This window comes from Coturnix japonica, chromosome 15 (genome assembly GCF_054131305.1).
Source record: "Coturnix japonica strain WE chromosome 15, WE-NBRP24, whole genome shotgun sequence".
Taxonomy (NCBI): domain Eukaryota; kingdom Metazoa; phylum Chordata; class Aves; order Galliformes; family Phasianidae; genus Coturnix; species Coturnix japonica.
In genome coordinates, this window is record NC_140677.1 from 15712834 (window position 1) to 15726575 (window position 13742).

The 13742-nt window shown below is 53.0% G+C and overlaps 1 protein-coding gene across 4 annotated transcripts in view; it reads right to left on the reverse strand.

Annotated features, from left to right (window-relative positions):
- BSN (bassoon presynaptic cytomatrix protein) overlaps positions 1-13742 on the reverse strand; it is a 52563-nt gene that overhangs the window by 14372 nt on the left and 24449 nt on the right. For all 4 annotated transcript variants that reach the window (XM_015874575.3, XM_085516545.1, XM_015874574.3 and 1 more), the window contains exon 4: positions 102-509. In XM_015874575.3, coding sequence (XP_015730061.2) covers positions 102-509 — 408 coding nt within the window. The remainder of the gene's footprint in view (positions 1-101; positions 510-13742) is intronic.

Sequence of the window (13742 nt, forward strand, 5' to 3'; positions counted from 1 at the left end):
TTGACCTCTAAGCACCACTTCAGGAGACAGCGGGTGTGACAAAATGCCTCTCTGTGACCTGGAACACAATGACCATGGGGGACAAGGGGACAAGCACTCACCTCCAGCTCCTTCGCCCTCTGCGCTTCAGGGGCTGCACGTCCCTCCCTGCTCTCCGCCTCCGGTTTCGGGCTGATGCTCTTCCCCTTGGGCGCTGGGACAGATGGCTCTGGGGCAGCTTTGGGCAGTGGCTTCTCCTCTGCTGGCACCGGTGGCTTCTTTTCTGGGGCAGGGCTGGGGGCCCAGCTCTGCTGAGGTGCCCGCAGGCTCCTGGCAGGGGAAGGCTGCCGCTCGGGAGGTGCTGCCGGCTCGGTGGGGGCCGGTGCCCGCTGGCTGGCTGCCACTGGTTGGTGCCGGGGGGAGCCGCTCGCAGGTTGCTTTGGCGCAGGCAGTGGCATTGGGGCAGGGTCTGCCAGGCTCCCTTCCAGCAGCCTCTGGGTTTGGCAGTTCAGACACAGCCATTCGTTTTTCTGCAGGACACGGAAAGGAAGTGTTGTGTTAGAAATCGATGCCAACGGGGCCTCCCTTTCTCCGGTGCCAAGCAGAGATGGGCACCGCGGTGAGCCCTGGGATGGCAAGGTTCTGCTCTGGCTGTGGCCCCATCCCCAGCAAGAGCATAGATCTCTGCAGTCAGTACACCATGGGGCTGTGCCTGGCTGAGCACTGACAACCATCAGAATATCCCATTCCTCCCATCTTGCCTTAGGGTGATAAGTCCTAATTGCAGTTCATGAAGACATGAAAATCATCCTTGCTTTTTATGCCACCTCTTTATTATCCTGGAGGAGTTTTAACAGTGAAGACTAGATGTCTTGCAGACTACACCAAAACACCTTCAGCAACTATTTAAGGGGGAATGAGCCAAGTCTGAACCTGCCTTTGGCTCCAGGTGTGCTGCCTATGGGCTGGGGTGCTCAGCCCTGCCTGCTCCGTGAGTAAGAGCAGCTGAAAAGTCCACTGGAAATGGGGGGATGCAGCTTGCTGGGCTGCTATGACTGACCACACATCAAAGCAATGCATTGGGCATCAAAGCAATGCATTGGGCATCAATAGAAACGAACTGAGCATCAACAGCAATGCATCGGACACTGAAACAATGCACTTAGCATGAGGAAAGTCCAACCAAGTCAATACAGGAGGACAGGTTTGGGTCCCCAAGGGGACCCCAGGTTTAGGTCAGACACATCATGGTGTCTTGATGGCAAATGCCAGCACCATCACAACCCAAGCGCCCATGCTGCTGGTGGGTCCCAGACAGCTTCTTGCTGCAATTTGTTTACCTTGCTACAACAGAGGCCTAACAGCATAATCATAATGCTTAGGGATCTGTTTTTCTAGGTTATCAGAAAGTACTGGCTCCATGAGTATGCAAAAAAAAAAACCTTCCCAAAGATATTACCCCAAGTACACGCTGTGCGGAAAAGAACAAGACAATCTCATTGAGAGGCTCTCAGCAAGAGCCTTCATTTCATGACCTGGAAAAAGCAGCATGCAGCTGGGGCTGTAAGAGAGCCTGCAGGGAGAGGCAGGAGCCCTGCTCACGGCTCACAAGCACTCTCCCACTCTGAGTTCTCAAAGGGCTATTTTTACCCTCACAGGAATGTCCAGGAATAGGGCCCTGACATTTGCTTCACTTTTGATGTTTCACCATTTTAAATCTTTTCTCAGCTCACAGCCAGCTGCTCGAAGCCATCTCTCCCCATTCCCCAGGTGAATCTCTCCCCCGCCCCACAGCCCCCTCTCCTCCACCCACCCTATGCAGGAGCATCTTTGGAACGCATCGGGGTTGCACAGGGCCATAAAAGAAACCCTTCAGCACGGTAATATTTAATTAGTGCTTAATCAAAGAGAAAGTCTAATTAAGGGGCAAGTGCAGCCTATTGTATCCTAATGACTGCATTTGTCTTCTTTTATTTTGGAGCTGGCTCTCATCACGTTGCCTCTGAATCAGATCTCCTTGCCACACTCTGCTCTGTAATTATTTCAGGCGGCAGAAGAAAATGTAATTGTGTGACACAAATTGAATCCCTTCCTCACAGAGACTCACAGCCCTTCGTTTTTCTTCAAGGAATCCCATTTTCTTTGCGGAGCTCCTCACGTGGTGGGGTGGTGAGGGCAGGTGTGATGGGGATGGCACAGCTGCTTGGGCCCTTTTGGGGCAATGCAAGTCATGGGGGGAGGCGAGTGGGCTTGGGGAAGGGTCAGGTCCCACCTGGGGTGGTGTCTCCATGCCCATGGGCTCTGGCCAGCACGCTGCAAGGACAGCCACGATGGCAGCCCCTGCACATTCAAAGCTGCAGCCTCTGAACCCAGTGCCTTTGTTGGCTTGGGTTTGCCCAGGCAGAGCGGTAGGTGCTGATTGAAGCAGAGGTTTGGGTGGTTGTTAGGAAAGGCCCTTTGGGAGGCAGCGGTGCTGCCCCAGGTTGCTTACCAGGTCTGAGCTGGACAAAGCCTGTCCCTGTCTCCATACCGGTGGACACCCTTGACTGGGGACCACACAAGCACTTCCCCAGGGGCAGGGGACATGCAGGGGGATGAAGCTTATAGGACTCCCAAGAGCATGATCCCTGCCACAAGGGCTGGGGGGCTCATGGAGTCCTACGGCCCCTTGGCTGTCCCCAGCTTGGTGCAGCTGTGACGGCTCAGCTCTGCAGGGCAACACTGGGAACCAGAGAAGGGAACACTCTCCGTTAAAAATAGCCCTGCCAGGAAGATTGCGGAGCTGCACTGAGCTGCCTGTCCCCGGCAGCGAGCAGGGAGGTGATGGCACAGGGAGGGGGCTGCAGCTGGGTGGGCTCAACTTCTGCTCCCAGTGCCATGTGCCAGCCAGACTGGGGCACCTCTGCTGTCCCCTGCTCACCGGATGGGCAGTGATTGCAGCTCCCACGGCTCCTATTTGGGCTACGGGGCCCATTTCCCCCCAAGGCCGGCACCCGCTGGCAGCTGGCCAGAGCTGTGCTTGCCAACCCCTGTCGGGCTTTACCAGGCAATTGTTTTAATTTACTAATGGGCAACGACAAAACGGTAATTAACGACAATAGAAGCCTTCCTGCATCATTTTGGTCCACGCCACCGCTTGGCAACTTAATTAACCGCTGAGTCCCCCGGCGCCGGCGGGTTACATTGCACCGTGAGCTCCAGCAGCCGTGCCAGCACAGCCACCCCCCGGCACAGCCCCATGCTGCCCACAGAGCCCCCCCTGCACCTCATCTCCGAGCTCAGCTGTTATTTGTGCTCCTCGGCATTATTTTACACGTTCCAAGCGATAGATATTAAAATACCGGCACAGAGGCTGCACAAAATCAGATAAGCGGCGCGAGGTATAAGTATCCTACAAGCCAGATCTCATCTCCCAGCATTATACGCGGCGAATCTCCCACCAATGCTTCATTTATTTGCTGACAAGCCCTGCGCGGGGCTCATTGTGGTGACAGATGGGTGCCTGGGAAATATGGAAAACACTTCTGCTATCTGAATCAAGATCCAAATTAACAGCAAGAGCCTTGCAGAACGGCTCCATGAGCCCTGCTCCATTTCAGGGATCTTTCTCCCAGCTCCTCACACACGATCACTGCTGTAATTCATTTTGCTCCCCGGATGCTGCTGCCCGAATGCCAGCTAATGCTTCTTCCCTCAGTTTCAGCTCATTGGCACAGCTGAATTCTCTGGAGCCATTCTGAGCAATCCCTCCATGGGCTGCATGTGACGCCCCTCCATGGGTGCCAATGAGCACTTCCTTGGGTGGGAACCAGTGGAAAGGATGAGCCCAACATGCACTGTGGTCCAATCACCCACAGGGGCTGTTTATGCCACCCCTGCCCAGCACTTTCCCCTATTTGGGGTTGGCTTACACTGTGAACAACCAAAGTGGGAAAGACTCAATTCTGGGGGATAGCAGATAAGTCCACGATCTCTAATATAAATAATACAGCTTGGGATTTCCTTAGTCTTTTTCCAAGTGCTGCCTTCCCAACCAAAAGCCCCATGAGGGCTTGGAACCAGATGCTCTTCAAGGTCCCCTCCAACCCAAGCCATTCTATAGGGCAAGTTTTAGCTCAATTGCCAGTCTCCCAGTGTTTCTCTGGAGGAGGAGAGTGTTTCTCTGCCCTGCTTCCCAGCTGCATTGTGCCCCACACACAGAGCAAGCACAGCAGCATGAAACCACAGGTACCACTGTCTGCAGGGTCCAGCAGCGCTGGACTATGTGTATGTCCCTTGGCAGAGTCTATTCTACACTAATTGGCTTCATTAATGTGAACCGGGTGAGCATCAGTGCCAGCACAGCTCACAGATTAGCCCAGCCAAAAAACACTGATGTTATCTCAGCCCATTGCTAAACAGATCACTTGGCAGCACAATGGAGCGATGGTCCCCAGCATCGTCATGTTGGTACCCATCCCCAGAGCCCTCCCAGGCTGGGGGGATACAGCCCCTGCCTGGCTCTGCTCCAGCCATGATGATGTAGCATCGCCCTTTGCACAGCAATAATGTGATTAAAAGCAGCACAGGGTAATCTCCCTGCAATCAGACCTTGACGCAGCTTCTCCTCCCCTGAGAAAAATCACATGCGTTGATTTTCCTTCCCCATTTCTGCCCCTGTGCTGCACCCAGTGGTGGGCAGTGGCAGGGTGGACCAGTGGAGCTGAGCAGCCCTTGCCATGCCCAGCAGCACTGGACTGCAGCCACTGTGTGCACCACAGCCACACACCGCACTGGCCAAGCAAGGGATTAATGCAGCTGAAAGCCTTTGGCTGATGAGTAATAGCAGCATTCCCTTTGCCTTCCTTCGAGGAACGAGCATGCGCCTGCCAAGTCTGGTTTACTGCATGCCGGCACCAGCGGGACGAGCCCGGTAAGCATGGCCACAACGGGAGGGACAGCAGGGAAGGGCTCTCCCAGTGCACAGGGGACATCAGGTTGGCCATGGCACCACCTCCATCCCTTCTAGGTGTCATCCCTCCTTCTGTTGTAACTACCTGAACTGGAGCACCTGGCTGTTCTAACAAGTAATTACTGCTACCATCAATTAGCACCTTATTCCCAAGACAAAAACCGCTTGACTCAGCATTTGAAAATCCAGGCCATGTGCCTGCCAGCACAGGTAGCATTGACCTGTGCCCTTGTGCCCCTGCAGCCTGGGGGTCTTCGCTGTGACAACCCAAAGTCACCAACGTTCACCTCAATTCTCTGCCCCCACGCACTTCACACCCCTTTCCCAAAGCAGCTCAGCTCTCTGTGCCAGGAAGCACCTTCTGTATTTTCCGTGCTAAAAATCTTCTCAAGTCTCAAGAACGTGTTTCTAAGTTAAAAGACTTAAACTATTTTGCAATCAAGTGAGAGTATTTCCAAATGAGACCGGTTCCAAGCTCTGGGTGCTGCGTGGGCTGTGTGAAGGGGCTGCTAAAAACGGTTACACAGCTGTCCAAAATTTTGAAACTGGTGCTTTTGGAGAATATATATAGCCATCCCTCCCCACTCAACATATTTCCTTCCAGTTCATTAAATTAAAAGAAAAAAAAAAACCATAAACAACAAAAAAAGAAAAAAAAAACAACAAAAAAACCACCCTTCAGTCAGATATTGAGATAATTTTGATGCTCTTGGCTCATCTAGAAGCCCCAGCACATATCCCAAGGCTGCATGAGAGCATCCATCTCCCCTGGGAAGGGTCCATTTAATGACATTGCCACAGCAACACGCACATCCAGCAATGCAAACAGCTGCTGGAGAAATAACATCTGTGCGGTGTGGGGAGGCAGTGCAGCCTGGGGACAGCCGTGTGTCCCAGCCCTTGTGGGACAACCGAGCTCTCACAAGGAACTGGGAGCAGAAAAGCCATCTGCCAGCATGGCTGTGGGTGGTGGAGGTTGATGCAAGGTTGGCATCTCTACGGAGTGGGAGAAAGAAAACGTTCGGCCCGGTACCTGTCCATGGTTCCGAAGGATAAAAAAGGATGGGTCCAGCCTGGCACACTTCATAACAGGCAGAAAAACAAAATGCCACAGAAGAGTAAGAAAAATATGAGGAATGAGAGCAAGTCTTAGATGCTAAAAGCGCTTTTTCCCTCTCTTTTCACTGAGCCTTACTATGTCCTCCTTTTCTTTTTTATCTTGGAGAAAGAGCTAAATTAACTCCCAGCTCAGTTCCAAGAGACTGAATCCAAAAGGATGAAGAATTAAGGAGATTTTCTGTTCACAATAAAACACAGCCAGCAGCATTAAATCAGAAGAGGGCCTGGTCTGTTTTTCAAAGATTAGCAATGGCTGTCCCAAGGAAGACAAGTTTGTATTCTCCTCTATTCCTCTACCGTGACATTTCTGGAGCTCCATGGGTCATCTGTAGACTAACCTCTGTAAAGGCCCTGCTGGGAAACAGGGGAACAGAAAGCTCTCAGAGCATCAGGGCTTGCCATGTAGGTGCACAGTGCTCATTTCTGGGGAAGCTTTCCTTATGCTGGTGGCTGGAGCTGGCACTACAAGGCAATGGAAGAGGGGCACACAGAGCTGAGCATAGCCAGCAGGAGCAGGGGAGCTCATGGATAGGAGGTTGTAACCACTGGCTTCAAAGTCCTATGGGATACTGGCAGAGTAGAGTGCCACAGGCATGAGATGAAGTATGATAGTGTATATGAGGCTGAAAGCTGCGGGGGCAGCAATATATCACACAGGCTGCTTTGGGCAGAGGGGATGCAGAGATACTCCAAGGCTCTCCCATTGAGTGAGCTAAATGTGAAGTACCCTGCTCTGCCACATGCAGAATCACAGTCTTTGGGGCTGGAAAAAGCCTTAAGGATTACCAAGCGCAACCATCAACCCGACCTACCAAGCCCTGCCACCAAACCATGTCCCTTCATGCTATGCTCACACATCCCTCAAATGCCTCCAGGGATGAGGACTGCACCACTGCCCTGGGCAGCCCATTCCAACACTTGGCCATGCTCTGCATGAGGAAATTCTCCCTAAAATCCCATCTAAACCTCCCCTGGTGCAACTTGAGACCACTCTACACCTTTTGTGACCCTTTGCTGCCCCTTGCTGGAGCTCATTACAGACCAGTCCATGATGAGCACTGTTAGCCACACAGAAGTGATGTCAATGCTGCCAGCACAGCTCCCATATCCTCAGCAAGTCTTGAGCTAAAAGTTGAGATGCCGAAACCCAGCAACACAGAGGGGGGAATTTATTCCATCCCCATCAACATAGCAGTAATATATTGTTCATTTTTGTTCAAATCGATCTGAGTGTGCATTGTAATTTACTCTGCGAAGTAGCACTTCTTAACCAGATTTATCAGCCTGCCAGGCAGCCTTATCTTTAACAGCCCACATTATCAGGATGTATTTCTCAGCCAAGGTTACCAGTAGCGGGAGGATCTCTGCACACTGTCTGCATATCAATAATGCCCAGGAGAAGGCAATGGGCACCGTGAAGCCCACACCCTGGTCACCATCTCACAACTCCCATCAGGGCATGGGCAAAGTGTTGGTGGGAGATGTCTTCATGGCCACTCTGCTATTGTGTGATATATCACCATGCACAATGCCTGATGAAGTAACTACACCTCTCTGAACCTGGATGGGGGAGATTTCAAGACTGCAGCAAAACAATGCCTGTAAATAGAAAGACAGCAAAACTACTGAACAGAACTACAGTATTCTAAGCATTTTTTTTTTCCACTAGAAAGAGGGATAAAAAGTCCTTAAAAAGAGAGAGAGAGAAATCTTATTTAATCAAAACCTTGGTTTTTCACAGGCACTTGTGTTGACTAAAACACCCAGCCACCCAACGAGCAATTTTCTGTCTCTGATAAAAGCCAATTCAAGCTGTTTGATTGCCCTCCTCTGAGCTGCAGAGAGCCTCACATCTGCCAGGCAGCAGCCACTCACTTGCAAACCAGACAGAAACCTGCATCCTCCCTTGCAGACCCCAACCTTTGCAGACCTTTTCTTTGGGTTCAAGCCTCTTTCATGACCACAATGGAGCACCTTCGAAGCACGCTGGGGAACCATCTGTATCATGGTTTGGGAGCTGAGGACATCACGAGCTGATGCCCAGTGGTCTCTGTACAGCTTTCAGTTTTCAAACTAACTACAGCACTTTCCCAGGAGAGGTTGCCTTTGGCTGGGGCTGTGAGCCTGCCCACAGCACATTAATGTACACATCCCAGTGCTCCTGTGGATTTCACAGAATCCTAGAATGGCATAGGTTGGAAAGGACCATACAGATAACCACCCAGTTCCAACCCCTGTCATGGGCAAGATTGCCAAATACAAGGTCATGTTGCCTAGGGGCCCATCCAAGCCTTGAATGCTTCCAGGGCACCCACAACCTCTCTGGACAGCCTGTTCCAACACCTCACTGTCCTCTGAGCTTCACGATCACCAATTCCAATGCCAGCAGCACAAGTATTATAAATAAAGGAACTACCTTTACAGAATAAATAAAGCGATAAGCTTGAAAAATTAACTCTCATAACCTTTCATACTTGTGTACAGGTCAATAATCCATCACACCAAAGGGTTCAGAAAACCTAGAAACACAGATTGCTACAGCAAAGATGGATGAGCCACTTCACTCCCCACATCACACACACCAGCACCTCTCTGTACTGGTGCCTTCCATGCTCCCTGCACTAGGACACCCCATGGAATGAAACTCCCCATAGCCAGGCCATGGTGGGCACACGTGGGATCCCACAAAACACCTACAGAGGGTGTCTCCATCTTGGTGGGTCCAACATATTTTTCATCATCTTCAGAATGAACTTTTGTAAAGAATTTGCTTTAATTTAACTCGTTACAAAGCAGCTTATTCCTTCTCACACCTACAAATCAGGCTAGAAGCTCGACTGAAGCATCCTCTGATGCTATCAGAGGTATTTGGGGACCCTCGTTACCCCCTCCTCTCCTGCATACCGCAGTGCTTATGGGTGCAAAGAAGCCCAGCTGTTGGCAAGTGCCCAAAGCCAGGGCTGTTAGTTCAGCCAAGACAAGATAAAATGAAAAGAAACATCAAAATGAAGCCAAGAAACCAAACCAAAATGAAAAAAATGAAACTGTGCAATGCACATAAAATGGCCGTAAGCACTTTTTTAACCACGCGGATGTTCGGCTTGACGTGCAGCTCTTCCTTCCCCACGTGCTCCCTGCAGACACAGCCACACGCAGGAGCTCTGATCCCTGCAGCCACGGGAGAACTGAGCTGAGCAAACCCTCGAGGCGAGGCACCCAGTGTGCTTCAGTGCTCCAGAAACCTGCTGCTCCACGCCGGGCACGCGCCTCCGCCTCCAGCCTACAGCAAGCCCACGTGCGTTAAGGCACTGCTGCCTGGCTCTGCTGCGCTCGCCTGTTCCTGACGCGCTATTTGCTCTCAGCAAACAGATGACTGCTGGTCATGCTTAACAGTTTCCAGCGAGTCGGGAAATTACATAAAGATGGGAATTTCACACCACTGAGCTGTGCCGTGCGTCGCCGCCTGCTCAGCCAGCCCCACCGTGTCCCACAGCCGCAGTCCTGCTCCCATCCCTGCGCCCCAATGGCACACGTCATCCCCTAACCAGGTCTGCAGTGAGAATGTTTGCTCCCAGCCAACTGCAGCCTATTGCAATCCGTGCTCTTCTGCTTCAGCAGCACTGCGAATCAGGTGCTGTGTGCTCCACATGTACCCTTAAAAATATCACAGAGCGCAAAAAGGAAGAAAACAACCAACCAAGCAAACCCCAAATGACCACAAAAGCCACAGAGAAACGCAGCTGCAATAGACTGGGCTGGGGAAAGGAGGAGCAGCAGGAAGGAAGCTGACACTCGTCCATCCCCTGGGGTGCCTTTGTGTCCCCCTCTGCCCAGACACCCACAGCTCTGGGGGCAGCAGCTGGCCCCACACTACAGCATAAGCAACCAATGAGGGTCCTGCATGCCATGCCCCTGTGCTGAGCTGCCTGCAGCCCCATGGGCCGCTTGGGGTTCCTGAGCACGGCACAGCGTGTCCGCGGCACGGCCTTATTTTAGCAGGCAGAGCAGATGGCGGTGGGAAGAGAGCGGTGCAGAGCAGGAGTGGGGAGGATGCTTTTGCAGCAAGATCTCAGCTCGGCTGGGGGGGGTTCGGCGCATATTCATGGCACTGCCAGGAGGAGCATTGAGGGCTGGGGTGGGAACTCCAGGCACAGAGAGCAAAGATGTGGGAGAAACATGCCCTGGTTTCCAAATACCGCATCGCAGGAACAGCTGCCGTTGGCTCAGCACAACCTCGTGGTGAGGCACAAACAGAGGGACCCAAAGCAGAGACAGAGCCCTGGGAAAGCTTCCAGCCCTGGCCAGGAGGTGCCCTGGCTCGGCTGGGGTCCTCCCCTTGGGCCAGCTCCAGGGCTGCCCCCATCCCCTGCAGTCGCTGGGGTCCTCAGATCCCACTGGGATGGCACAGAGGAGAGGGAACGCAGCGCTTATCGCATGGCACCAATGGGAAACAGCAGCAGCTGCTCCCTTAAAGCTGCTTCTGTTCCAAGCACATGGAAAACTGTTTAAGTTGCAAAGTGTCATCGGGGGCTTTTGGAAACAGGTTCTTAATTAGCTGAAACTATTTGCTTTGTGGGTGAATCGCTTCCAGAAGCACCTAAAGAGCTTTTAGCAGCAGGAACACCCTCAGGAGCCAACAGCATCACTGCGCTCTGCCCCCCACAGCCAGCTCCCCCCGGACACACATGTTCTAAGTGCATTTAGAAAGGAGTCTTCTGTTCCCTCCTGCTGCTCAGGAGGCTCCCTGCAGGTTTCTGGAGCACCAGTGAACCCTTTGCCAGGGGAGCAGCAGCTGCTCAGCACACTGCACACTCCCAGCCCACCCCATTCCACTCCTGCACCCATCAGGGCTCTGCCTGCAGTATCAGGGATCTCAGGGATTGGCAGCCCGAGTGTCTCCTGCAGCTCGGCACTTGCACAAATGCCTGCATTTTGCAAGGGTTGCATCAGAAACTGCAACCCTTTCTCGAAGTGCTCATCACTCATCCTGCCTTCGTCTTGCATCAGTACCACAGTTACCAACTCTTGGCAAAGCAGGAAGCAACGAGTACTTGTGCATGTTCTTTCCCAATGCTGCAAGTGCAATTGCTGCGGGATCAAGTGGAAGCACCAACATAGATGCCTCTGCTCCTAACTGCAATCATTTGTGTTAACAAACATGCCTCCCTGCCAGCCCCCCCCAGGCTTCTGATTACTTCCTTACAGCCTCACGTATGAAATGAGACTTCATGACTCTGAACAAATGAAAAGCTGAACCCTGTCAGTGCCAGGAGTCTGGATGCAGGTGTGCCAGGGCCTGGGAGAAGGAAAATGGGCCACGAGTGCCTGTGGGGCTCCAACATCTGCAAAGGGCTGGCACACAGCTCACTGCACACCTGAGGGCTTCCTTTGAGAGAGCAGAAAAGCAGCGCAGATAAATCACAAAGCAGCTTCCAGCATTCAGGGCTTTGCCAGCCAGCACCTGCACCTGGCCCCTGCCAGGGCTTCTTACCTCCAGGAATCAAAGGGGAAACGCTTTCCTTTCAACTCAGTGGCAAACGGCAACAAAAAGACATTTAATTAAATGTTTCCAGCCAGCTCCTGACCCGCACGTCTGACAAATTACCCGTGAGGCAGCCTTCAGCCCTCCCAGATTCGGGAGGGTTTGGGATAAGAGCGATTCCTGCAAGGAGAAGTGAGAAGGCTGGCAGGGCAGCAGCCCCCTGGCAACCCACATGGGTAAATGGCACAGCAGCAGAGCACCGCAGCCTTGGCAGGAGTGCACGTCCCTGCTGTGGGCTCACAGAGGAGGAGGAGGAAGCCAGCACTGTTGCACCCCCAGGCAATCCAAAACAGGCTTCTTCCAGCTCTGGGTCCCAGTGAAGCCAAACACATGCACATCCCAAGCAGTAATCCCATCAGCAATGGCACCAGTCCCTTCTCTCCCCATCCTTTGGTTCCAGGGGTCTCTGCAGGTGCTGAGGGCTATGGGGTACGGCTGCACAGTGCTGCTGGGCTCACAATGAGAAACAGCGCAGGCTGGGAGATGGATGGGCACCAAGACAGAAAGTCCAGGATCTGCTGCCATGGCTGGAAAATCACAACTTCTCTGCAGTCCCCAACCCCAGCAGAAACACAGAGATACAAAGCCAATTAAACGCTCGATTAAGTGTCCTAACGTGTTCCCACACAAAGCACCAACGCGGCACGTCACAAAAAATTAAAAGAAATAAAAAACCAACAAAAAACGAACCCAACAAAAAAAAGAGAAAGAAACGAGGAAGTGCCAGGTTGTGTAATGGCCTGAGAGCACATCAGGATAATCTGTGCCTGCTCCCAGGGGATGGCAGCAGGAACAGCCAAATCCCTGCACCACCTCAGCATGAATCGCTGCCTCCCACTGCCCGCTGTGGGGCTGAAGGGAGATGATGTATCCCTGGGACACAGCCTGCCGGGGGGCTCTGAGCACTGCTGGAGCTGTGGGTGTCCCTGCTCATTGCAGGGACTGGGACCAGGTGGCCCTCAGGGGTCCCTTCCAACGGAGACCCAGCCCCATGCTTTCCCATAGTGTCTGGGCAGCAGGACCCAGGCACTGAGGTTAATCACAGCACATTAAGCAGCAGAGAAAACTCCTGAGTCACAACAAGCTGTTAATTACCCATCTGTAAAGGGATTTGCAGGCTCACATGGGCAAAGGCAACTTCCATGCCATGCTGGTGGAGGCGGCTCTCCTTGTGAGTCCAGCTCAGGTGCTGCCCTACAGCAAGATCCCAGCCCCATAGGAACATGCAGGGGGACTAAATTTGGATGTGGTGCTTGGAGCTGGGATGCAAACTCCTGCTGGGATCTGGGTGCTGTGCAGTGGGGACATGTTTCCATAGGAAGACCCCCCACGGCACCCACTGTGGGGCACAGCCTGGTGCTCAGGGAGCTGCCTTCAGCAAAACCTGCTGCAGCTCCTGTTTCAGGCTGCTTAATTAGGCATGGGGGCATGGTGCCATGCTCCTTTAGTAACACAACATGCACAGCTCATTTGTTCCTTAATACAAAACCACTGGAGTCAACTGGGGTCAGCTGGGTGACCAGGAACGCACCATGTGGCACACAGACACCGTGCTCCAAGGCAGCCCTTGCCAGATCACTCGGGATGGTGATGGCTGCACAGCCTGCCTGTCTGCAATGGAAATCTGCTCCTACCTGCACAGCACCGGGCTGGGGGAGCTCGGGAGCGCCTCAACATGCTGGATCCGACGTGGTGGGAAGAGCAGCAGGAGCTGCTGGCAGGAGCTGTGCTCCTGGAGGAGGTGTGACGAGGTGGGAAGCAGCTCCAGGCACCTGCAGTTCCGTCAGTTCCCACATGTAATTTATTTAAAGCTGGTATGGCGAGCAGGCGAGAGAACTGCAGGTCAGACACGCATTTGGGCTCCTTCTAGCTGGTGGCCAACTGCAGCACAGGACAACACAGCCCACACCTCCTGCACGGCCACGCCAACACCAACCTGAGGGTATAACTCCCCATCCCCTCCTGGCCATGGGCAGAAGCACTCTGTGATGCAGGAACAGAGCAGAGCCAGCCCTGCTGGAGCAGCCTGCAGCTCCCAGGTGGGATGGATGCTCAGGGTCCTTAAAGGAGCCTGCCCTGCTCCCTTCTCACCTGGGAACATCTGGAGCCATTCCCCTCAGCACCTCAGGAGTGATGACCTACTTAGAGGAA